This window comes from Schistocerca gregaria, chromosome 3 (assembly GCF_023897955.1).
Source record: "Schistocerca gregaria isolate iqSchGreg1 chromosome 3, iqSchGreg1.2, whole genome shotgun sequence".
NCBI classification, from domain to species: Eukaryota; Metazoa; Arthropoda; class Insecta; order Orthoptera; family Acrididae; genus Schistocerca; species Schistocerca gregaria.
In genome coordinates this window covers 591,961,126-591,988,426 of record NC_064922.1, presented here as the reverse complement: position 1 = coordinate 591,988,426, position 27,301 = coordinate 591,961,126, and the positions used below count along the sequence as shown (strand labels likewise).

At 40.6% G+C, this 27,301-nt stretch overlaps 1 protein-coding gene across 1 annotated transcript in view; it reads right to left on the bottom strand.

Moving 5' to 3' along the window:
- Positions 1-27,301, bottom strand: part of LOC126353906 (glutamine-dependent NAD(+) synthetase) — a 190,750-nt gene that overhangs the window by 151,320 nt on the left and 12,129 nt on the right. Inside the window, exon 2 of the mRNA XM_050003134.1 lies at positions 25,391-25,557. Coding sequence (XP_049859091.1) covers positions 25,391-25,536 — 146 coding nt within the window. The 5' untranslated portion in view covers positions 25,537-25,557. The remainder of the gene's footprint in view (positions 1-25,390; positions 25,558-27,301) is intronic.

Genomic DNA, 27,301 nt, shown 5'->3' with positions numbered 1-27,301 from the left:
TATAGACCCTCTATATACTCCTTCCACCTTTCTGCTTTACCTTTTTTGCTTAGAACTGGGTTTCCATCTGAGCTCTTGATGTTCATACAAGTGGTTCTCTTATCTCCAAAGGTCTCTTTAATTTTCCTGTAGGCAGTATGTATCTTACCTCTAGTGAGATAAGCCTCTACATCCTTACATTTGTCCTCTAGCCATCCCTGCTTAGCCATTTTGCACTTCCTGTCGATCTCATATTTGAGATGTTTGTATTCCTTTTTGCCTGCCATTTACTGCATTTTTATATTTTCTCCTTTCATCAATTAAATTCAATATTTCTTCTGTTACCCAAGGATTTCTAGCAACCCTCGTCTTTTTACCTACTTTATCCTCTGCTGCCTTCACTACTTCATCCCTCAGAGCTACCCATTCTTCTTCAACTGTGTTTCTTTCCCCCATTGCTGCCAATTGTTCCCTTATTCTCTCCTTGAATCTCTGTACAACCTCTGGTTCTTTCAGCTTATCCAGATCCCATGTCCTTAAATTCCCACCTTTTTGCAGCTTCTTCAGTTTTAACCTACAGGTCATAACCAATAGATTGTGGTCAGAGTCTACATCTGTCCCTGGAAATGTCCTACAATTTAAAACCTGGTTCCTAAATCTCTGTCTTACCATTATATAATCTATCTGATACCTTTTAGTATCTCCAGGATTCTTCCATGTATACAACCTACTTTTATGATTCTTGAACCAAGTGTTAGCTATGATTAAGTTATGCTCTGTGCGAAATTCTACCAGGCGGCTTCCTCTTTCATTTCTTTGCCCCAGTCCATATTCACCTAATACGTTTCCTTCTCTCCCTTGTCCTACTGACGAATTCCAGTCACCCATGACTATTAAATTTTCGTCTCCCTTCACTACCTGAATAATTTCTTTTATCTCGTCATACATTTCATCAATTTCTTCATCATCTGCAGAGCTAGTTGGCATATAAACTTGTACTACTGTCGTAGGCATGGGCTTTGTGTCTATCTTGGCCACAATAATGCGTTCACTATGCTGTTTGTAGTAGCTTACCCGCATTCCTATTTTCCTATTCATTATTAAACCTACTCCTGCATTACCCCTATTTGATTTTGTATTTATAACCCTGTATTCACCTGACCAAAAGTCTTGTTCCTCCTGCCACCGAACTTCACTAATTCCCACTATATCTAACTTTAACCTATCCATTTCCCTTTTTAAATTTTCTAACCTACCTGCCCGATTAAGGGATCTGACATTCCACCCTCCGATCCGTAGAATGCCAGTTTTCTTTCTCCTGATAACGACGTCCTCCTGAGTAGTCCCCGCCCGGAGATCCGAATGGGGGACTATTTTACCTCCGGAATATTTTACCCAAGAGGATGCCATCATCATTTAATCATACAGTAAAGCTGCATGTCCTCGGGATAAATTACAGCTGTAGTTTCCCCTTGCTTTCAGCCGTTCGCAGTACCAGCACAGCTAGGCCGTTTTGGTTAATGTTGCAAGGCCAGATCAGTCAATCATCCAGACTGTTGCCCCTGCAACTACTGAAAAGGCTGCTGCCCCTCTTCAGGAATCACATGTTTGTCTGGCCTCTCAACAAATACCCCTCCGTTGTGGTTGCACCTACAGTACGACCATCTGTATCGCTGAGGCACGCAAGCCTCCCCACCAACGGCAAGGTCCATGGTTCATGGGGGGAAAAGAAGAAATAGAGAAGATAAAATGAAGAGCAGCACATTTCATCACATCATCATTTAGTAGATGCGAGAGTGTCATATGATGATGCTCACCAAACTCCAGAGGCAGTTGCAGCAAGACAGGCATTGCATATAATAGAGAGGGTTATGTTACATCCTTCTATATAGGGCTGGTGAAATGTCCACTACTATAAAATGAGAAACATTAGAGCTTATATGGAAGTTCACAGGCAATTGTTCTGCCCATGCGCCTTTGCGAACAGAGCAGGGAGGGGGCAAATGGTGGTACCACAAGTATCCTCCAAAACACACTGAAAGGTGGCTTACAGAGTACAGATGTAGCGAAGACCCTGGGCTGCATTGCTATTGCAGTACAAAGTAGATGGGAGAGAAGACAATTCAGGCATAAAATTTCTGCTTTTTGGTGACATTAAAAACTTTTTAAGGGAAAAATGAGGCAGTACGAAAGAGCTGTGAATCCACTACTAAAAAGAAATCATGAAAATCATGAAAATCACAGAAATAGAAATTTTGCAGACACCAGCACCCTGCTAAAGACTCGAGCAGCAGAAACACCAAAAGTGCAGCTTGAGATCCAAACAGTAAGTGTTTCAACTGTGGTACCAAGGGCCACAGGTCAAGTGACTTAAGAGTGGGGGAAAGATGTTGAATTTCAACCATATTCCGTCCAAATGTGGGAAAAAGAAGAATAATCAAAAGGTTACAATGCATGCAAAAGCTGCTAAGAAGAGTATTGACAATAGAAAATTTAAAAATTAAGAAGAAGTAGCTGAGAGACAAAGACACTGCCAGTGTCTTTGCCTCTCAGTTGACTGTGGCAATCATATGACAGTATGTCTGAGAGACAACAGGTGCTCCAAGATTGCAAGAAACCATTGTAATCTGGATAACATTTCTGAAAAACTGTCTCTTTCCAAGCGTATTTTACAGGTGCTGTTGAGACTGATGTGAAAGTTGGAACACGCATTTATGTGGTTCTGGAGACACTATGAATTCACATATGGTAACCAACAATGGTCTTCTAGACTAAACTGAAGTTTTAATAAAGAAGGGAATGAGAAGGGTAAGATCACTGTGTGTATCCATGTAGCAGAAAAACCAGGATTGGATGTTTAAGCACTGTTAGTGACAAAGCATAGAAGATCTGATGACTAATTACATTCAGCAGAGAAAGAACACCAACTAACATAGGAGATCCAGAAGACTGTTACCAGGAGAGAAAGAAACTACTGACAATCAAGTCCAGCTGCAATTTAATGAATAAAAAAACCAAGTTCACGCAAATGTTGACGTAAATCAGGAAAAAAATCTAGAGTATCGTATCTGGACAAATAGCAGAAACTTAAAATCATGGTGAAAGAGCATCTTTCATAGCCTCTTGCAGAAGATTTTTAGATCAAACTACAGGATGCCTGCACGTTTCACACACTAGACCTTAATTTTGGATTTCACATGTTTCTGTTTAAGAAGAAATCCCAAAGTATACTTCATCTGTGACAGTTCCAGTTCAAGGAAGTTTCATTTGGACGACATAATACCAGCAAAGAGTTAGGATGTGACTTTTCGGCAGCTTTCTTTGGTGTTTAAAACCACAAAAGAATATGGCTTATAAATTAATTTTGTGAAATAGTATTGGTTTAGGAGAACCTTCTGAGATAGTAGAAGCTGTTCACAGCTTTCCAGAAGCAATATAAAGTTTCCTAGATCTACATCATAGGAAGAGAGAGAGACAGGGTTGTAGCCTCTCTCCGATGTTATTCAATCTGTATATTAAGCAACCCATAAAGGAAACAAAAGAAAAATTCAGAGTGAGTATTAAAATCCATGGAGAAGAAATGAAAACTTTGAGGTTCGCCGATGACATTGTAATTCTGTCAGAGACAACAAAGGACTTGGAAGAGCAATTGAATGGAATGGACAGTGTCTTGAAAAGAGGATATAAGATGAACATCAACAAAATCAAGATGAGGATAATGGAATGTAGTCGAATTAAGTCGGGTGATGATGACGGAATTAGATTAGGAAATGAGACACTTAATGTAGTAAAGGAGTTTTGCTATTTGGGGAGGAAAATAACTGATGATGGTCGAAGTAGAGAGGATATAAAATACAGACTGGCAATGGCAAGGAAAGCGTTTCTGAAGAAGAGAAATTTGTTAATATTGAGTATAGATTTAAGTGTCAGGAAGTCTTTTCTGAAAGTATTTGTAGGAAGTGTAGCCATGTATGAAAGTGAAACATGGACAATAACTAGTTTGGACAAGAAGAGAATAGAAGCTTTCGAAATGTGGTTCTACAGAAGAATGCTGAAGATTAGGTGGGTAGATCACATAACTAATGAGGAAGTATTGAATCGGATTGGGGAGAAGAGAAGTTTGTGGCACAACTTGACCAAAAGAAGGGATCGGTTGGTAGGACATGGTCTGAGGCATCAAGGTATCACAAATTTAGCATTGGAGGCCAGCGTGGAGGGTAAAAATCGTAGAGAGAGACCAAGAGATGAATACACTAAGCAGATTCAGAAGGATGTAGGTTGCAGTAGGTACTGGGAGATGATGAAGCTTGCACAGGATAGAGTAGCATGGAGAGCTGCATCAAACCAGTCTCAGGACTGAAGACAACAACAAGCCTCCTAAAGGCGTGTGGTGGAGGGTACTTCTAGTACCACTAACCAAAGTGACTATTTGGTGGTAGTGTTAACTAAATATATGTCACAATTAAATTTTATTACAATTAAACAATAAACCATTTAAATAGGCATCTTCTCATTTTCAAAAATTCATATCTTTGTTCACAGTCAGGTATCAATGTTGAAATTTTTACAGTACGTTGCTCTCATATAGGGTAAAAACTTAGCAGAAATAATATTTTTATATTCAGTCCCACTTGAGATAAACTAACCACAAACTTCACAAAAAATGAAATTTTCAAATTTCAAAAACTCATAAAAAATTAAGGGAACAATTTTAAGTGTTCTTGCTCTATATGAGTCTAGCAGTGTATGATATCAAACAATAGGTAAAAATAGACACTCATAAATCACTCATTGTTTGTTATTTTCAGGCCTAAAACGTAGATTTTGAAAATTTGGACACCAAACTTTGGACGTCATTTTGACTGGTTATTTTTTGAATTTAGGGTACTTTGTGTAACAGACAATGTTGTAGAGGACACTTTTCTAAAAACTATCATGCCAATTGCAATGTTGTTAACTTAACCCAGTGCAGAGAGATCCAAATTTCCGCTAATGTCTCCAGACTGAAAAATCGTCACATGCCTACAAATAAAAATGGCCACAATTTGGTAAAGGTCCAAGATAAATTATTTAAAAAAGTTATTTTGAACTTCTCAAATATAGGGAAATCACACATAAAAAATTAGAATATTTAAAAATGGTGAAGCAACCATCACTGGACCACATCATATGGATTGCCCCCCATACACTGTTTCCAGCAGTTTGTCGTCTACAGTCTCATTGCACAGTAGTGAATTTCTTTACTTATATATGTTCTACAGGTTGTATTTATTCAAGTTCAGGGTCAACTGTCAGAGCCTGCACCATTCTTCATTCCGTCCCAATCTGTACCTGGCAATTTCAAGTCACACCCTTTACAATGACATGACCCGGAAAATCATTAAAGATATTCTGCAAGTTTTTCCTGAAGTGCTCCGCCATTACAGCTCCTGATACAAGCAGTCTAAAAAATTATCAGATTAGCACTTTTCATTGGGCCTGACTACCTGAATGACTTGAGGAAATATCTACTATGAATGAGCTCAAGGTGGATTCCAAAATCCATGTGACACCACCACACCAACTGTTTATGGTTAATAGGTTGACCAATGAAAACAAATAAGGAGAAATTCTTGACAAGACCACAACAGGCCAAGAGGTGGAGGAGCAGGAAGTGAAAAAAAAGAGATATCATTAGAACATAGCCATTTTGATTATTATTATTATTATTATTATTATTATTATTATTATTATTATTATTATTATTAAAGTGTTCAAGATGGTACGAGATATCCATTCACTGGACATAGTTTTAAAAATTCACAATCAGAAAATATTAGACTGAGTTACACATATTTACTATATGTCACAGCATGGTTTTACAATTGTTGCCTCTGTTTCTGGCATATTTTCTGCAATTTTTTTGTCATTTTTCTCATACATCATGTCTTCTGCAGCTGTATTGAGTGGGTTTGCTGCAAGGCTTGCAGATACTTTTAGACACAGAAAACATTACTTTCATACCTTGTTCGTAATCCAAAACATTACGCTACCTTGCTGTTCACTTTCATGAACACACTGCACTGTATCACTTATTGCAAAAATATCATAGAAGGAAAGTTGCTACTTACCATATAGTGGAGATGCTGAGTCGTGACAGGCACAATAAAAAGATTCACACGATTAAAGCTTTCGGCCATTAAGGCCTTTGTCACCAGTACACACACACACACACACACACACACACACACACACACACACACACACACACACACACACCTGCAGACTCGGAGAGCTGAGACTACCGTGCGAATAGCAGCACCAGTGCATGATGGGAGTGGCGACTGGGTGGGGGTAAGGAGGAGGATGGGGTGGGGAGCGGGAGCGATAGTATGGTGGGAGTGGCAGACAGTCAAGTGTTGCAGTTTAGACGGATGGCAGGAGAGAAGCTGCAGAGGGGGAAGGGGGTAAGTAGCAGAAAGGAGATAAATAAAAGAAATCAAAAGACTGGGTGTGGCGGTGAAATAATGGCTGTGTAGTGCTGGAACAGGAAGGGGGCTGGATGGGCGAGGACAGCAACTAACAAAGATTGAGGCCAGGAGGGTTACAGGAACGTGAGATGTATTGCAGGGAAAGTTTCCATCTGCATAATTCAGAAAAGCTGGTGTTGGTGGGAAGGATCCATATGGCACAGGCTGTGAAACAGTCATTAAGATGAGGGATATCATGTTTGGTAGCGAGTTCAGCAACATGGTGGTCCACTTGTTTCTTGGTCACAGTTTGTTGGTGGCTTTTCACGCGGACAGACAGCTTGTTGGTTGTCATGCCTACATAGAACGCATCACATAAGTTGCAGCTTAGCTTGTAAATCACATGACTGGTTTTTCACAGGTAGCCCTGCCTTTGAAGGGATAGGTGATGTTTGTGACCGGACTGGATTAGGTGGTGGCAGGAGGATGGACGAGTATATTGTGTAGGTTCGGTGGACAGCGGAATACTATGGTAGGAGGGTTGGGAAGGATAGTGGAGAGAGAGAGAGAGAGAGAGAGAGAGAGAGAGAGAGAGAGAGAGAGTGGGGGGGAGGGGGGGAATGTGGGGGGGGGAACTGGAGAGAGGTGGGGGGGGAGATTGGAGAGAGGGGGGAGATTGGAGAGAGGGGGGAGATTGGAGAGAGGGGGGAGATTGGAGAGAGGGGGGAGATTGGAGAGAGGGGGGAGATTGGAGAGAGGGGGGAGATTGGAGAGAGGGGGGAGATTGGAGAGAGGGGGGGTGAGAAATTTTTAGGGTGTCCATGAAGTCCCTTTACGACTTCAAAATTTTATTACAATGGCAGTTGTTGAAATATTTTAACAAAATTTCTTTTATTGTACTCACTGTTTACTAAACCTTTTACATACACTTAAATTTTGTGTTCTGATACTCTGTTGATCGAAGGAACTCAACCTCTATAAAATAGCAACCACTCAAGAGAAGGCACAATGTGTGTCCTGGTTTATTGAGACAAAATCGTATGTTCAGACTCAACGAAACTTCAGAATGAATAATGGAATAGATCTACCATTGCACCCTTCAATCTGTACATGGCACAAAAAATTTATGGAGAGAGGGACAGTGTTGGATAAAGGGAGGAGCGAACGACCAAGAACATCTGAGGGGAACACAGATTCCGTTTTAAACGTCTTCACTCTTTCACCTACGAAGTCCACCCGCACTGCTGCCAGGCAGTTGCAACTACCACATTGAACTGTGCATAAGGTCCTCCACATGAACTTATGATTGTATGCTTACAAAGTCCAACTGTTACAGACACTTGAGCCAAATGACAAGCAAAAACGGACAGAGTTTGCACTCAGCATGATAGAATGCCTTTCAGAGGATGAAGCATTCTACAATTGAGTTTGTTGCAGTGACAAGGCAACTTCCCATATTTCTGGGACATTAAAGAGACACATTGTGAGAATCCGGGTATCTGAACACACCCATGTGACTAGGGAGCTTCAGTCCAAAAGTGACAGTGTGTTGTGTAATCATGTGCTACTGAATAATTGGTCCATTTTTTCTTCAATAAGGCAACAATTACTGCAGATGTTTACCTCAATCTTCTGACCGAATGTGGAGCGCCAAAAGTAACTGACTCACAACCATCATTTTCCAACAAGATGGTGCACCACCACATTGGGGACTGCACTTTCGTTGGATCCTCAATGAAACATTTCCAAGCAGATGGATTGGGAGGGATGGGCAAATTCCTTGGCCACAGCATTTGCCAGGTATCTGCCCCTTGGACTTTTTTTATGGGGGTTTGTAAACGATATCGTGTATCAAACACAGATATGGGGCATTGCCGACTTGAAGCAAAGGATTCATAATTCCATTGCCACCACTGATGATGCTATGCTGTAGCAAACATGGCAAGAAGTCTAGTACTGTCTTTATGTGCTTCGTGCAACTAAAGGTGCCCAGAGGTCTATTAAACACTGTCAAAAAAACTTTTATGAACACTGATTACAATAAAAGAAATTTTGTTAAAATATTTCAACAACTGCCATTGTAATAAAATTTTGAAGTTGTAAACGGACCTTATGGACACCTCATAAATACAATACATACAAATTTAGGAAGAATAAATATGTCATGACAGCACTGCCATCTATGAGTGAAGCCAGGCATTATTCACAGTACTACACCATAAAACCTTTGAGCTCAACTGTCCCTATGAATTGAAAGAGCCAGCGTTACACTCATTAAAAAATAGTCAATGGAACTGACCAAGGGAACAGTTGTCCTGTATCATTCACTCACAGATGTAACCACAAGTTATGAAATACATGTACATATATACTTTGCAAAGCACTAGAAGTGCCTCACAGAAGGCACTTAGGTTTCAATGATCTTCCGTGAAATCATTCGTGCTACCATTCTTTCGATTTGTTCTAATGTTAGGCATGTAATGGGACCCCTTAGGAACATGGCTGCCAAGGAGGGAAAGGAATCCAGTGTGCAGGCCGTGTGCATACTGGGGCGGAGTCATTCCAGATGTGGAAAGGGTGCTTCTGGATGCCACGAAGAGTACAGGGAGCAGCCAACTGCAGGTTGTACCAATGACGTGTGTCGCTTTGCATTGGAGGAGATTCTCTCTGGTTTGGGCGGCTAGCGGAAATGGTAAAGACTGCCAGTCTTGCTTGCAAGATTAAGGCAGAGCTCACCATCTGCAGCATCATCAACAGAACCGACAGTGGCCCTTTGGTGCAGAGCCGAGTGGAGGGTCTGAATCAGAGCCTCAGGCAGTTCAGAGACCGGGTAGGCTGCAGATTCCTTGACTTGCACTATCAGGTGGTGGGTTTCCGGGTTCCCCTTAATAGGTCAGGATTCCATTACACACAAAAAGCAGCTACACGGGTCTGTGTGGAAGGGACTGGGCGGCTTTTTAGGTTAGAGGGTCTCAGGAAACCACAGAAAGGGCATCCATCTAAAAGGGGGCAGGTAAAGTACAGTGAGGCAGTTGCAGAAACGATCTGTATTGTAGTTTTAAATTGCCATAGCAGTGTTGGGAACGAACCAGAGCTCCAAGCCCTAATAGAAGGCACTGAAGCTCAAATAGTTATAGGTATGGAAAGCTGGCTAAAGGTGGAAATAATTCAGCCGAAATTTTTTTGAACGACTTAACAGTATTCAGAAAGGATGGATTAAATACAGTTGGTGGTGGAGTATTTATTGCTGTCAGAAATAGTTGACACTGTAGTGAAATTTAATTAGATAATTCCTGTGCCCTGGTTGGGGCACACATTTTCATCTGTCCCCATTGATATTTATCAACACCTGTCAGCAACTAAAGGTCTAGATTTCATTGTAATTTCATTCTTCGAGAGCCGCAAGATAACCAATGGTATCTGTTCTTCCAGTCATGTCCGAAAGAACACATACCACCTTCATGCATATAAGGCTTACCAGTCAATGATGATCTTCAGTGCAGATGCACACACATTGCCCGAACTCTTACGGGAATTGGTGGATTGACCACTGCGAGTAATGAGTATAGTGGGCAGGGGCACTACAAATGTAGTGTGTGGACAGCAAGATGAAAATGTGGGTCTCACAGGAAATGTGCCTGAGATCAGTTCCTGCAGTCACACTATCCTCTGTGGCTCAGACGGATAAAGCATCTGCAATGTAAGCAGGAGATCCCAAGTTCGAGTCCCAGTCAGGGCACACATTTTCAACTGTCACCATTGATATTTATCAATGCGTGTCAGCAGCTAAAGGTCTGGATTTCCTTGTAATTTCAGAAGATATATAGGTACCCCACTCATACAATTATAGCCGATGGCGACTTCAATCTACCCTTGATATGCTGACAAATTTGTATGTTTAAAGCCGGCGGCAGGCACAGAACGTCATTCGAAATTTTACTGAATGCTTTTTCAGAAAATTATTTTGAACAATTAGTTCCTGAGCCCACTCCAAGCATAAATGGTTGTGAAAGCATACTTGACCTCTTGGCAACAACTAATCCTGGACAAACACAGAGTATCATGAAGAATACAGGGATTAGCGACCACAAGGCAGTTGCTGGTAGACTGAATACAGTAACACTCACAACCGTCAAAAAGAAACACAAAGTACATCTATTTAAAAAAGCTGATAAAACTGCTCTTAACACCTTTTTAAGAGACAGTCTCCATTCCTTCCGATCTGATCACATAAGCATAGAAAATATGTAGAATGATTTCAAAGAAATAGTATCGACAGCAATTGAGAGATATATAACACATAAATTAATAAGTGATGGTACTGATCCCCTATGGAACACAAAACAGGTCAGATCGCTGTTACAGAATCTATGAAAAAAGCATGCCAAATTTGAAAAACCTCAAAATCCTTAAGATTGGCAAAGTTTTTCAGAAGTTTGAAATATAGTACGCACTTCAATGCGAAATGCTTTTAATAATTTCCATAATGAAACAGTCTCAGAATCTGGCAGAAAACCCACAGAGATGTTGGTCATATATAAGGCACACCAGTGGCAAGACGCAATCAATACCTTCACTGCGCAATGACAACGGTGAAGTCACTGATGACAGTGCCACTAAAGCAGAGTTATTAAACATGGTTTTCCGAAACCCTTTCACTAAAGAACATGATTCCTGAGTTCCAATCAAGAACAACTGCGAAGATGAGAAACATAGAACTAGATATTTCAGATTAACCACTCACTCACGGAAAGTTCCGTACCTGAAGACAGGAAAATTGCTCTAGTCACACCAGTACCCAAAAATGGAAAGAGGAGTAATCTGCTGAATCACAGGCCCATATCACTAACGTTGATTTGCAGTAGAGTTTTGGAACATAGACTGTGTTCAAACATTATGAATTACCTCGGAAAGAATGATTTATTGACACATAGTCAGTACGGATTCAGGAAACACCGTTCTTGTGAAACATGAATAATTCTTCATACTCATGAGGTAATGAGTGCTATCGACAGCGGATGTCAAATTGATTCCATATTTTTAGATTTCCAGATGTCTTTTGACACAGTTTCTCACAAGCGTCTTCTAACCAAACTGCGTGCCTATGGAGTATCGCCTCAGGTGTGCGACTGGATTCATGATTTCCTGTCAGAGAGGTCACAGTTTGTAGTAATAGACAAAAAGACATTGAATAAAATAGAAGTAATATCCGGTGTTCCCCAAGAAAGTGTTATATGCCCTCTATTGTTCCTGATCTATATTAATGACATATAAGACAATCTGAGTAGCCTTATCAGATTATTTGCAGATGATGCTGTCATTTTCCATCTTGTAAAGTCATCAGATGACCACAACGAATTGCAAAATGATTTAGATAAGCTATCTGTGTGGCGCGAAAAGTGGCACTTGACTCCGAATAAAGAAAAGTGTGAGTTGTTAACATGAGTACTAAAAGAAATCTGCTGAATTTTGATTATGCGATAAATCACACAAATCTGAAGGCTGTAATTTCAACTAAATATTTAGAGATTACAATTACAAATAACCTATATTGGAACGTGCAACAGATCTACTAAAGAGACTGCTTACACTACACTTGTCTGCCCTATTCTGGTTTCGTTGCGAAGAGATCTTCTCATGGAATTTCAATCACCAGTTTTCTCTTCCGACTGCGAAAGCATTCAGTTGGTGCCCACCTACATAGAGAGAAATGGTCACAATAAAACAAGATAAATCAGGGCTTGCAAAGAAAAATTTAAGTGCTCGTCCTTCCGGTGGAAAGATAGAGACAGCTTGAAGGTGGCTCATTGAACCCTTTGCCAGGCACTTAATTGTGAAAGCAAAGTAATCATGTAGATGTAGATTATGCCCTGTTAGTCATATCCAATATGGCTCCTGTGAACTTTAATAATACTTTAAGATGGGATGCACTATGTTTTATACAGTTTCCTCTGTACACTCATCACATGTGCCCAGTATTCTGGAAATTAAATGAATTGTGGTGCTTGCATTAGTTGTGACTGAGGCTTTGTGATCATTACATTATACATCCATGCAAATTGTTACACCAACAGAGCTGTACAAATTGACTGAGTCAGAATGTGATTCATAGATATTATAGTAATAGGTACCACCATTCTGCATTTTGTGAAACAGACAATTTCATATTTCTACACACTCAAAGCAAGTTGCCAACCTTTGCACTGTACAGAAGTCTTCAAAACTAACTCTGTGTGTGTGTGTGTGTGTGTGTGTGTGTGTGTGTGTGTGTGTGTGTGTGTGTGTGTGCGTGCAGCTTTTTCAGATAATACTGCATCATCTGCAAAATGTCTGGTTATTAATATACAAAATGAATAGTAATGGTCTAAAACACTTCCTTGTGTTGTCTCAAGTTACTTCTACCCCTGAAAATGACAATAAGATAACATGTTGCATCCTCCCTACCAAGAAATTCTCAATCCAGTCACAATTTTTTTTTGATACCCAGTACAATCATACTTTTGTTAAACACGAGAGTGGTTGTGCACGACTGATATTTTCGGAATTCATGCTGGTTGCTATGGATAACATCATTCTTCTGGAAACATCTCATTCTGTCTTAGTTTACAACATGTCTTAGGATTCTTAAACAAATGGACATTAATGAGACTGGACAGTAGTTTTGTGGATTACTTCTGCTACACTTCTTGTAGACAGATAGATCCTGTCTTTCCTACAACATCTAGGCACATTTTTTTGTTCAAAAGATCTGCATTATATCATGGCTAAAATGGGAGCCAACTCTGCTACAAATTCTGTATAGAATGTGACATGGATTCCATTAGGCCCTGGAGCTTGCTTTGGTTTAGTATTTTTAGCAGTTTCTAGTACCACTGGTACTAGTACCTTTACTGCTTATCTTTGAAGTGGTGCAAGAATGAACCTGGGGGAATAATTCTCTGCCTCCTTTTACACAGAAATATCTGAAAACAGATGCAGCACTTCTGATTTTGGTTTACTACCTTCAATTTAAATTCCCATATTATCCTGGAATGTTTTGACATTCAATTTTGTGCCACTGACAGCGTTTACATACCAGCAAGTAATCTTTGATGGCTTTTTGCATTACCCTTTTGGAAGCCATACATCTTTCATTTGGCATTTCTCCATCTATAACCCCATGCTTCGTTTTACACTGATTATGCAGTAGGCAGACTTCAAATACAAAATGCTATCAGTAGCAAGAGGACTACCTTCATATACAGTAGAGTCTCAATTATCCGGCCTAAACCAGCTGCAGCAACGTCAGATAAGCGGGAAGGTTGGATAACATGCAAAATAATACAAAAAACACAAAAATTTAACTAAAGTAGGCCAAATGAGTTAAACATTTAATACAATACAAATTGAATTAGACTGAATAGATATTTACTGTGTGAAGAAGTTAGTAATTGTCTCTTGTTTGCCTGCTGTTTGCCTTTTTTTGCCACTAAATCAAGTAGTCTCTTAAGAAGTAAAACCTCAGTAGATGACATTTCCTCCAGTTGCTCTACATATTTTAAAGCAGTTTGTAAGGCCTTGTGTTCTTCTTTGTGAGAAATCTTGGGTGCACTTTCCTCCACTACATCTGCTTCTTCGTCATCTTCTTTTCGTTTACCATATTGACTATTACTTCATCATCTGTAGCCCAAAGTGTGTTCCATAAAAGAGCAACACGATGACATGAAACACTCTTTAGATTGTCAAACGGACCCAAGTAAACAGTGGGCCAAGGAAGAGAGGCCACAGCCTTCGCCACTATATCAGCTGCCTCATTTCTGCAGATACCAACATGCCCCGCGATCCAGAGGAAAGACGCGGCCCCCCCCCCCCCCCCCCCAACTGGAACGTGAAGGCAATCCTGAATGCGGTGGACCAGAGGGTGGACGGGATAAAGAGTTTGGAGGTTGAGAAGAGAGCTGAGCAAATTCGAGCATATATCCGCTTATGACAACGGATGTATTGGACAGCCTGGAGAACAGCGTAAAGCTCCGCAGTAAAAAACTAAACACTGGTTTGGAAGTCTAAATCTAATAGCAGTGTCATCAATAATATAGGCACTCCCAACACCACTGATGGTCTTTGAGCCGTCAGTATAAATAAATGTGGCATCCTCCATTTGTGTGCATAGAGCAGCAAACACCCGACAAACTTGGGGAGGGGGGGGGTACCACCCTTGGGAACCTGGCGAAGGTCACGGACAAGGCAAGTAAGTCAGGGGCGAAGCCAAGGTGGTGCCATAGCCCCATTTCTCAAGACAGTTTTAGGAAATTGGCAGGAAAGGAAATATAGCAGTAGATGGAAGCGGACTCCTGGTGATGGTAGAGAGGAAAGGTGGCCTGTATACCCTAAATTCAAGGAGGCACCGAAAAAAAAAAAAAAGGGCATGGGTTGGATGAGCATGCATGAAAGATAGATGACTAGCGTAACAACTCTGAAGGTTAGTTCGCCGATTGGACAGCGGAGGTTCAGCAGTCTCAGCGTAAATGATCTCCATGGGGCTGGTGTAAAAAGCTCCAGACACTAAACGCAATCCACAGTAGTGGACAGAGTCTAGACGCTGAAGTACAGACACCATGCAGAAAAGTATAAACTATGCTTCCATAGTCCAATTTCAAGAGCACTTTGGCACAATATAGGCAGAGGAGGACCACCTGGTTCGCTCCCCAGGAGATACCTCTCAGAACAAAGAGGGTGTTTAGGGATCACAGACAGCGAGCCAAAAGATATGAAACATGGGAAGACCAGCACAGTTTTCTGTCAAATTTAATTTCCAAGAATTTGGAGACATGTGCGAATGGAACATCAACAGAGCCTAGATGGGAACGCAGATAGAACACTGTACGACACCAAGAATTTACACAGACAGTCTTACTGGGAGAAAAACGGTAGCCAGTTTCGACGCTCCATGAGTAGAGGCGATCGAGACACCCTCTAAGGCGTCATTCAAGAAGCCTGATCCATTGAGAGCTGTAGTAGATTGTAAAATCATTGACAAAGAGGGAGCCCAAGGTGTTGGGAAGGAGACAATCCACAATTGGATTTATGGTGATGGAAAACAGAACAACACTTAGCACAGCCCTGGGGCACCCCATTTTCTCGGGAGGGAGTAGTGTTCACCTGCACCTTAAATGTGCACTCTGTTATAAATTCACAGATGAAAAGGGGTAGCTGATCTCAAAAGCCCGAAGAGAACAGTTTGCGGGAGATGCCTGTCCTCCAACAGGTATTCTATGCCCTCTACAAATCAAAAATAGGGAGTTACCCGTTACCCGATCACCGGCAATGTGTGGGAACACTTGGTTTGGCCTTCAGACACGCAAAGGGGAGAAAGAAAGAGATAGGGAGGAACAAAGAAAAGGAAAGAAGAGAAGAATTCTCAAACGCCGCAGCGGAGAAGAAAATAAAGAGAATAATCAAGGGAAAAAAAGGACAAAGTAAGGATACAGACTTTCCAATATAGAGATAAAAGAACAGAAACCATGTCTTACAGTGACAAGCATCCATCTCCAGACATGGGCACAAAACATAATCCTGAAGAGAGAGCGAAGGGGAAGGGAAGGGGCAAGGGGGAAAGGGAGGGATGTGGGAAGCAGCCCAGAAAGGAAAGAGAGCTGTCGTGTTCGCCACGCACGTATCCACAAAAGAGTTGTGGATCCCCATAGAGGGGCGGGCGGGGTGGGGGGAAACAAACTCACTGCAAGCCCTCACACAAAATACTCGGAAGAGTGGTGGACAGAAGTAACCATACGGATTTTGAGTTTTTAAGATTTTTTAAAATCTTTCTACAGGTAAAAGTAATTTGGCAGATTTTAATGGGTTTACAACATTATTACATGATGTTCTGGAAAGAAGTTCATTTACAAACACTTAAGTAAAATGCACAGCATCACCTCTATTCGTCTGTTCTACAGCAAAGACTTAGATGTTATGCTACACTGCCGGAAAAAAATGATAGTAACCCTTTCAGAGGTTTCCTGTTCACTCAAGATTTATTGTTACAATGGTGCATGTAGAATACCTGAAATGATTACACTTACAGATCAACAGCCCAAGTGGTTCTGAGGTAACAGGTATTGACCCATAAGAAGTTGCTGCACATTTTACAGAGCACGTCGAGTTTCACAGGCAGTGTAAGGGCAAGCATTATCGTGTTGGAACACATCACCTTCCTTTTGCGAGTAAAGAACGAGTTTAACAATATTCTGCATGTATCAAGTGCTGGTTAGTGTCTGCTACAGAAACACCAAAGCTGAATGAGAATTTTAGCTTATTGTAGCCCAGACCATAAGGCCTGGGGTGGGGCCAGTGTATCTTGGACAAATGCACTCCTACGAGACAGCTCTCACCAGGCCTATGTCATACAAAGAAATGGCCACCACTTGCATGCAGCCAGAATCTGCTTTCACTGCTGAAGACCATGTCACACCATTCCACCTTTCAAGTGATCGTCTGATGTCACCAATCAAGCAGTGCACGTCGATGCTGTGACGTTAGTGGAAGATAGTCTAGAGGTGTGTATGCCCGTAGTGGTACTGTTGTGAACTGGTTATCAGCAGTTAGTCTTGACATGCCTGGGCTCACAAGCCCTCTTATTTGTGCTGTGGGAGATGAATGATCTTCCACTGCTGCCCTTACAATATGACGACCCTAGTGGGCATCTGTGCAGCAGGGTCATCCAGAACGGCTACAGGTATGAGAATGTTAACATGACCACCAATACTGGCATCATTATACAACTGGTGCAGCATATAAAACTTGGGTGGCAATTCTCTGCAAGAACTATCCCACTACTTGGAATACGACGATTTGATACTTTCAAACTGATTCAGTGGGCTGTGGGAAAGAAGAGCACATCTCTGTGGCATGGTTGCATCCTTGCTTCTTCAAACATTTACACCACCACTGAGCCTTTTGGCTGAGAGCATTTCCTATTAAAGGGTAGAAACAGATGATGCTCTGATAGCTATGCCACTAAACTATCCGTTGGCAAATGATGTTGAAACCATTATTGCGTTGTGCTGTCCAACACCACTGAATGTATCAGGATGACCAAATGTAGCAGGAAGAGACAAAATGCCAGGTGTGCTGTATTAAAACTTGGCAAGAACTTTCCAAATTATTTATTTGCTACTACTACAGTGCTCCGTTCACCTTGGTCTGCGTTACAGGGCCACGCAATGCTTAGGCCGCCGTCCCAGCAACCCAGTGAAACGTGTGGCTGTGTGTGTGTGCGCGCCTTGTAGGACCGCGTCATCAGGGCTGCACCGACAGCTGACTCAGTAGTCTTCTTCCCCGTTGACTCAGTGCCGCTCCGCTGAGGGGCCCACTGCGCCCTTCCTTGCTGGTTTGGCAGGCCATGGAGTGGCCTGCCACTGGCTGGCTAGCTACGGACCCATGTCGGTCTCAGGGGATCGAACCAATGACCTGGACTGAGATGCTGGCACCCCATCTGTTGCTGCATGTAGCCTGGTGGTGTGACATGCCTCGCTGTCCAGGAGAGCTGCTACACTTGAATGAATCTCATTCGAAAACGGCACCTATTTATACTCGGCTGTGTGCCTCTGTATTGCTAACATGCAGCTTCGCGTCACATACGCACAACACTTCAGCTGGGCAGGGGCCCCCCCTTCCGCCTGTGACTTGCGCCATGGTAACTGCTGTGTGCGCCCTCTCAGGCACTTCTATGCCCTTGTGGCCTCTATTTGCCTTCGCATCTGCTGGTATGCATAACTTACTGCAATCTGGCCCGCACCTGGCTGTAGCTCGTGCTCCGAATATTGCAAAAAACTAACTTTCCCTATCCTGAACAGTAGTGCCGCTACAATCGGTAAATTCGCTATCCCCATGAGGCATATACCATTGTCAGATCAAAATGGATGTCATCTTTCCAAGTGTTCTAATTTTTTCCAGCATTATATAATTTCAGAGTCTTTGCAGGTAATGATGTGTTGTGTACACTGTAAACACTGTACCACAGCACAGTGCTAAAGATGAAGGGGGGGGGGGGGGATGAAATAAAGGCACAGTCCACTGATAAAGTGGTGTATCATGCGAATATTTGTTTTTGGCAGCAGCAGAAATGTAGCAGGAGTGTCAGGCCAGTCCAGCAATTAAAGAAGTCATCTGGCACAGCCTGACATGGCTGTAAGATTCTGTTGTTGTCAAAAGTGAGTTATTGCATAATAATCCACTTCATCAATAGGTTACGTCAGTTTGTTTTGGGTCTGTTAATAGCCGGCTATGGTAGTGTTGTATAGGATGTCATTGTGTACTGAGAATGCATGCATGTATCTGCAAACAAACACACAAGTAATTACATCACTATATGTTCAATTTGATGATTAAAACTTTGCGATCACCCTAGCACATGCTAAAACTCTTAACTGGAATGTACTCTATAATAAAGAATTTAATATACGTCAAGCATCATTTCCAAGAACTGTTTTTCATAGTGGAATCAGCGAACATACCCAGCTCCAAACATACCATCTGTGTTGGGATCAGGTACATAAAATTATGCAGTTATTTATTGAAATCATGAAAAAATACAATATGTGGTAATTACCATTACAAACAAGTGGAAGGAAGACATACCAAGCTACACTACTCCTGACCAAAATCTTACAACTTCGATTGCACCTGTTGTCACATGTAGAAGGATGATCTGTGCAAGATGCAAGGAACAGATGACAATTCAGTGGGTGCTCTATGGTCTGTGGTTCCCCAGTCACAGTTGGTGGCATCCACAGGGATGTGCCATTTCTGGAGGTTACTGCTGTATCTCCCAACTCCAAAACAAAGATGGCTGTGTGACCTCCACACTATCAAATTCTGCTCATACCCCAGTGGGAGGGTTTCCAAAGGGAGAGGCTACGCAGATCGACAATAGTTTTCTTGCTTTACTTTCTACTCTTTGCAAGACTGAAGTACTCTTGAGGAAATTTCTTCTGGACCTCAACCTTGATGGAACATACCAACGTACTGGATGGCTTTCCTGATGAGCCCAACTGGTTCTCTCTGCATTTTCATTTACTTCACAATGAATATCAGGTGGTACTATGCCAGTGAAACAATTGAGTTTAACAAGTGGCACAGGTTTAACACAACCTGAAATAAGTCTACATGTTTTGTTTAGCGCCTTGTACGCTACGTTTGTGTAGGTGGATTTTTACCAGACTGGGCATACATACTCTGCAGCACTGTAACATGTTGCTAGTGCTGTCATTCTCGCTGTTTGTTGTAGAATGCCTCAAATGCTGCCAGTTATCTTACAAAGGATATTATTTCTTGTTTTCGCCTTCATTCTACTATTCTCTCGATACTGTTTGTAGGTTTTAAGTATGATCCAGAGTGACTTCCAAATATTTTGGATGGATTGTATTTACGAAATGTATCTCTTAATAAGTGATGTAAAGTCTGCAACGTGCCTGATCGTGCTTTAGATGAAACACACAGAGTTTTGTGTTAGTTTGGACAAAGCTGATTGTCACAATTAACAGGCGCTAAGGTCCTTAAATTTGTGTCTTGTGGGCTTCAATATCTTCAAAAGATTTCCCTTGACTCACTAAAGTCTGCCCTATTCTCAGCTTTTCTGCACATAACCACCACTAGCAGCTAATAATATTCACTCTCTTTCCTCTTTCCAAGCAGGTAGCAGCAAGTTACAACTAGACAGCGAAAACATCGCTCCTATATGCTGCACTGTTGCCGTACTTCGCAACGGCAGAATTATTCATTCAACTGTCAGTTTTTTTATTCCTCTTTTCTTGTAGTGATATAGGTGTGAAGGTGTAACTGTAAACGTTTAAGTGCGATTTAAAAAAGAATCTGGTGACGGCAATAAATGTGAAGTGCTTCGCAAGCGGGTGAGGGGAATTATTTACCGCATTTGTAACTTTTTCCAAATGTGAATATGAAGGCTGGTGTCCTAATGTTTACATTTGAAGACACAAGAACAGACTCCAAAACCATGTCATGTCGGCGAGATAACTGTAAAGAGAATTGCAAATGAAAGCATCGGAGCTGTAGGAACCCTAAAAAAAAAAAATTGGTTTCATGTCGCCTGGAAAGCATCGAAATCGCAAGAAAACTGTAAAACAAAGGGATGGTTTTAACAAAGATGTTTTAAAGTGCGCCATGTGAATGATGAATACCCGATGACACAAAAATGTTTTACAGTTATGCAGGAGAAAATTAGCTTCAATTGTAAGCACTTTGCCAATGTAAAGAATTTTAAAAGGTGTTGGTTCCTTATATGTTAACATGAGAGGTTTTAGTTCCAAGAAGTGACATACATGAGCACAAACTACATCCCATCATGATACAAGAGAAGGAGGTAGTTCAACAGTGCATTACCCTGATAAAACAAGGGTCAGTTAGAATCATTCCAGGAAGATCAGCTGGAAAATGAGTGATGGTACTGGTGGTTTTAAACTTTCCATAGGAATAGGTTCTCAGATAATTATTCTGCATGACAACTCTTTGTCTGGTTTTGTTTCTGAGGGTAAACTTGTTTTACGTGTAATAAAAACAGCAGTGACTACCATTTTGAAATGAACACTGTCAATGTTGTGGCTTGATTCATAATTCTTTTCACACCTTGCTTCAAAGTTGGTCACTGCCAGTTATAACCCAACTGTTAGAGAAAACAGTAAGTATAAACACCAGAAAAGTGGTAATTTTTCTATGGCTTAAAAATAAAAATATTAAGCACAGTCACATGACAGAACGTACAAACTTTACTTTTCTTGCACATGAATGGGGTCACACAGTTTTGCATTTACCCACATATCACTGTCAGTGCAGCCCAATGGAATGGATAAGGCTATGTTGGGGGGTGGGGGGAAACACATTCAAGGTAACATTCACTGAATTACTTGTGCATGATGCAATAGATAACATCCCACATGTAGCATGGGCACAGACTGTGAAGCATGCGGAAAAGCTTCAGAAAGAATAATTTGACAGGGAAGTGATGATGGATATAAGTCTTGAACCTGTCTTCGTAAATTTACGATCAGGTTGTTCGGTAACTGACTCAAATAGAACTGATAATGGTATTACAATGTAGACTTTGAAACAAATTAATAATACAGGGTGATTCAAAAAGAATACCACAACTTTAAAAATGTGTATTTAATGAAAGAAACATAATACAACCTTCTGTTATACATCATTACAAAGAGTATTTAAAAAGGTTTTTTTCACTCAAAACAAGTTCAGAGATGTTCAATATGGCCCCCTCCAGACACTCGAGCAATATCAACCCGATACTCCAACTCGTTCCACACTCTCTGTAGCATATCAGGCGTAACAGTTTGGATAGCTGCTGTTATTTCTCGTTTCAAATCATCAATGGTGGCTGGGAGAGGTGGCTGAAACACCATATCCTTAACATACCCCCATAAGAAAAATCGCAGGGGTAAGATCAGGGCTTCTTGGAGACCAGTGGTGAAGTGCTCTGTCACAGGCTGCCTGACGGCCGATCCATCACCTCGGGTAGTTGACGTTCAGGTAGTTACAGACAGATAAGTGCCAATGTGGTGGCGCTCCATCCTGCTGAAATATGAATTGTTGTGCTTCTTGTTCGAGCTGAGGAAACAGCAAATTCTCTAACATCTCCAGGTACTGTAGTCCAGTTACAGTAGCACCTTCGAAGAAAAAGGGACCAAAAACTTTATTGGCTGCAATGGCACAGAAAACGTTCACCTTAGGCGAGTCACGTTGATACTGAGTTGTTTCCCGCGGATTCTCAGTGCCCCATATACAGACATTCTGACAGTTGACTTTCCCGTTAGTGTGGAAAGTTGCTTAATCACTAAACACAATCTTTGAAATGAAAGATTTATCTGTTTCCATTTGAGCAAGGATAAAATCACAGAAATCGATTCTTTTAATCTTATCAGCTGCAGACAGTGCTTGAACCAATTTCAGACGATAAGGTTTCATAACTAACCTTTTTCGTAGGACTCTCCATACAGTTGATTGTGGAATTTGCAGCTCTCTGCTAGCTCTGCGAGTCGATTTTCCTGGGCTGCGAACAAATGCTTGCTCGATGCGTGCTACATTTTCATCACTCTTTCTCGGCCGTCCAGAACTTTTCCCTTTACACAAACACCCATTCTCTGTAAACTGTTTATACCAACGTTTAATACACCACCTATCAGGAGGTTTAACGCCATACTTCGTTCGAAATGCACGCTGAACAACTGTCGTCGATTCACTTCTGCCGTACTCAATAACACAAAAAGCTTTCTGTTGAGGGGTCGCCATCTTAGCATCAACTGACGCTGACGCATAGTCAACAGCGCCTCAAGCGAACAAATGTACAACTAAATGAAACTTTATAGCTCCCTTAATTCGTCGACAGGTAGTGCTTAGCTCTGCCTTTTGTCGTTGCAGAATTTTAAATTCCTAAAGTTGTGGTATTCTTTTTGAATCACCCTGTATTTTTTTAGTTTTAAAGATTCATGGTTTTTAAAAAATGTGTTTGTCAATGTATCAGTTGTGTACATAACAATGAGAACTTCCTAGTCTTTTTGATTAGGACTTTGTATCCTTTGAATTATGCAGGCTATAATGTTCAACATGTTGCTCAAGAAGAAGTTAAGTTTTCTGCCACCATGTTGTATGCTCTAATAACACGAGAGAAAGCAGCTAGATAAATTTGCCAGAAGTCTGATATTTCCACATGTAAACCCCTACCATTTTCAAGGCACAAATTGGACACGGCCCTAAAATGACAGTAACTTTTACTTGTCGAGATATCTATTGTTTTCAATGTTATCGGTCATCATTCCCAGGAGTTATTCGTAGATGATGGTTAATCATTTGCTTGTTCAATGAATTATAAAGGCAGTCTCTCACTGCAATTTCGAACATGTTAGTTTACACTCATAATGCCAGTTAACCGCAAAAAATATGACAACTTGGGGAGCATTTTTATGACAGTATTTTCATTAGTCTTTTCTACACTAGTTCTTTTTTATGCACAGTGATTATATTTAACTACACACACACAGACACACAGACACACAGACACACAGACACACAGACACACAGACACACAGACACACAGACACACAGACACACACATTTTTAAAAATTCTATTGAGTAGAAGCAGTTGTCAAGCAAATATACTGATTTCAGATAGTGCTTGAAGTTAATTTTGTTGTGGATCAAATTTTTACTTATAATGCAGATCGCTATAAATGATAATTATTGCAAGCAGTTTCATGATCTTGTCGTTAGTCAATTGTCATGTTGAGAAAAATTGTAATTCACATCTTCAAAAAGATGTGTCAGCAGTTCTCGCCTCCCAATGTCATGCAGAGTAAATCTTTGGAGCAGTGGACACACATTGTCAAGACATGAATTAATATTTCATGATGACACAGCAAAATTTGTTTTAATATTTACTATTCCCCTCGTAAATTTGAACATATAATATAATGTAAAGTAGGAAAATGAGTCTGACTGTTGTCCGCAGCAATGCAGTTTGTCAATGTGGACTTACTTTGCCCACTCTGCTGCCGCGCATGCATAGTTCTCATCCCTTCGCTGCACCGCCTCTATTCGTGGAAGCACCATCTTACATGATGCAAGCTATAGTGCAAGATCATCAGGATAAAATAAAATCCTTGTGATTGCCAGAAGTGGTTGGTCATTGGTATAAATGTTAAATATCATTGGTGAAAGAAAACTTCCTTGTGGTAAGCCATTTCTTTGAAATCTCTATCAACTAAGCTGATTGTGGAAGTTCCCATTAAATTTCTTGTTTTGGAGTAAACTTTGCATAAGTTTGGTGAAATCAGAATCTTTCATTGTCTGGTAGATCTTATGTGACAAAGCACAATGTCTGACAGTCGATAAAAGCGACTCTTGTAATTTCCCGGGTTTTTAAGCCATCATTCAGGTACTGAACTGAACGTCAGCACTCCAGAACCAATTGAACGATCAACATGGTGAAAAAATGGCTTTTCAGAATTGAAACTGGCCACCACCCTTCAATTAATATTGAAGGTCTTACACCCAACAAGAACTACCACCAGGTTAGGTAAGTCATAACCAGAATTTTAATTTAATGTGCATTCAGGATATTCACAGTGATTTACTCCCTCATTCTCCAAAAATAAAAGGGATAAGTCAAGTAATTGGACATTGTCACTGAAATACAGCAGTACCATCTTCATTAACACACATAATCAAGATCTCTCTGCTGGGATATCGGTAAAAGACGATACAGAAATTCTCACAGTTAAGCTGGGTAATTATGCTGAGACACAAATTATCAACTTCATATAGTACTGATGATGATGATTATTATTATTATTATTTTTGATTTGTCGCGCACTCAACTGCGTGGTTATCAGTGCCCGTACAAATTGCCAACCTCAGCTCAGTCCAATCTCACCACTTTCACGAGTGACGATGAAGTAGTGAGGGCAACACAAACACCCAGTCATCTTTAAGCAGGTGAAAATCCATGACCCCGCCACGAATCGAACCTGAGACCCCATGCTTGGGAATTGAGAATGCGACCGCGAGACCACGAGCTGTAGACGCATATAATATTCTTACTGCTCACTTTTGTTGGATGTATAGTTAAGTGAATGGTCACAGTCTCTCAGAGACTCTCCTCCCCCACAGTCCAGAAGCAATACTTCATATTCACATAAAATGTCACCGATTTAAAAAGGTTTGATCAATTTCTAGTTTTGGCTTGAGAAAATATTTCCACAGTAATGTGTTTTTATCACGTACATGAAGACCTTAACATTGGGTTCATGGTCCAGAAAGTGGGGTGGTTCACAGGATTGAGTGTCAGATTTTCTCTCTGCCCCTTTCTTAGTCATGGTAAAGCAATAAATAGTACACAAAAAGAGGCAGTAAATACTATCCAGAAACAGTCAAGTATTTTTCATAGAATGTGAAGACTTACCATATTTCTAATTCCGGTCCGCTTCGATAATTTGCACCTGCTTCTCTAGCTTCTTCTATACTTTGTAAAATTCGACTTAGGTTTCCTTTGAAATCTAATGCCCACTGATTTAGTGTGCATACCGCAACAGTGATTTTTCTCCCCATTTTTTGGAACAGTAGAGGATACTGAAATAAAATAATGGTAGATGAAGAGAAAGAAGAAAACCAATTACATTGCAAACATAATTAAAATCAACTCACACTATCATTAAGTGTTTAGAGCCATCCGAAGTTCAAACTAAGAAAGAATGAAAGTACATAAAACCACACTTTCCACGTAAGAGCCTCACTACAATAAAAATTAATTACAATATTAAGGAAAGAATAGATTGCTACTCACTATATAGCAGAAATGTTGACTAGCAAACAGAATATTTTACATACAGCTTCACATTAACCTTAGTCTGAGAAATGGACAACAGAAGAAAAATACAATTACCTTGCGAACAAACTTTTTTTTAAGAAAGCATTACTAGTAGTAACGATATCACTGTCCATAGTCCTAGAGTACAACAAGGTGTAGGACGATCAGGTTTTCCATACAGAGATATAAAGCATGTACAACATGCAGGTAACATAAATGTAACGACTATGATGTTTGTGAGTGTAAACTAACATCTGTGTCCGAAGCAGACTTACTTCATCTGTATGTAACATGATGAAACTTTGAAAGTTCATACAGTAAGGATCCTAGCTGGACAGTGCGAAGGTGAAAAGAACATTGTAATAAAAAGTGTGTGGTCATATTAACTAGAAAATATCTTTTGTGATGCGTGTGGACAGTGATTGCAAATGTAAGTGCATGTAAACAGCAAGGGAAAAACAATAATATTCTGTTTCTGATCAGTGTGGTGAACCTTAGTAATTATGATTTGGTTTCCATATAACTGTTGAGTCATTTTACAAATAAGTTAAAATATTCTTTCAGCTTGGATTCGAACCAGCAATCTATGAACATTATCTTATACAATTCGACAATCTAATACTCTAACGACTTAGCTACCAAACAATTTATGTAGATTTGGTTAATATGACTGGGCTTCAGCTGCCACAGACGGTTCATGTGTGTGAGTTGCACTTTGTGTTGTATTTTTTTACAAAGATCTTGTTGGGCAAAAGCTCATTTTGTGACAGTCTTTTTTTGTGCCTATCTGCGACTCAGCATCTCTTCCATATGGTGAGTACTAACTATCCTTTTCATAATATTGTTAATTTTCACCAAGCGTTTAATTTTGTCCAATGACACTATCCTTCCTTGTAACAGCAGAAAAACATGTAAATTAAATTCAACTTCTCAGTGCAATGCATTTTCAATTACGTTCATGAACTTATACGGCGAAGTTGTGGCAATTTGCCGACACCGAGCAACCCATTTTATTCTATGGAACACTCAAAAACAACTTTTCAGGAGTTTTATCGGTGTATTTGTAAGTACAGGATTGTACACCATTTGTAACCCATTTTCCAAAACATAAATTCCAAAACAAGACATCACTGAACGAGCTTTATGACAGAAGGAGCAGTGAGCTAGTCAATGACGTCACAGGCATCACAACTCGAATGGAGCATTTTAGTGGACTTTCACAGTGTTTGAATTCCACTTCCATTTTTATAAAAGAATACTCAAATTCAACAAGGCAAAAAAGCATGTTAGGAGTGTAGAATGACACAATCATTTAAGACTATTTCCAGAAAACAAATACCCCTCTTCAATTGTGCTGGACTTGTTAAAGACCTTCTCTCCTTCTCCCAGTCTCTACAATGGATAGACTTTCACCACCAACCATACCAATCAGATTCAATGAACAACCAATGATGAACACTGTCTGCCTAAGTTTAATCCTCCATCCAACTGTGAGTCACCCCCACT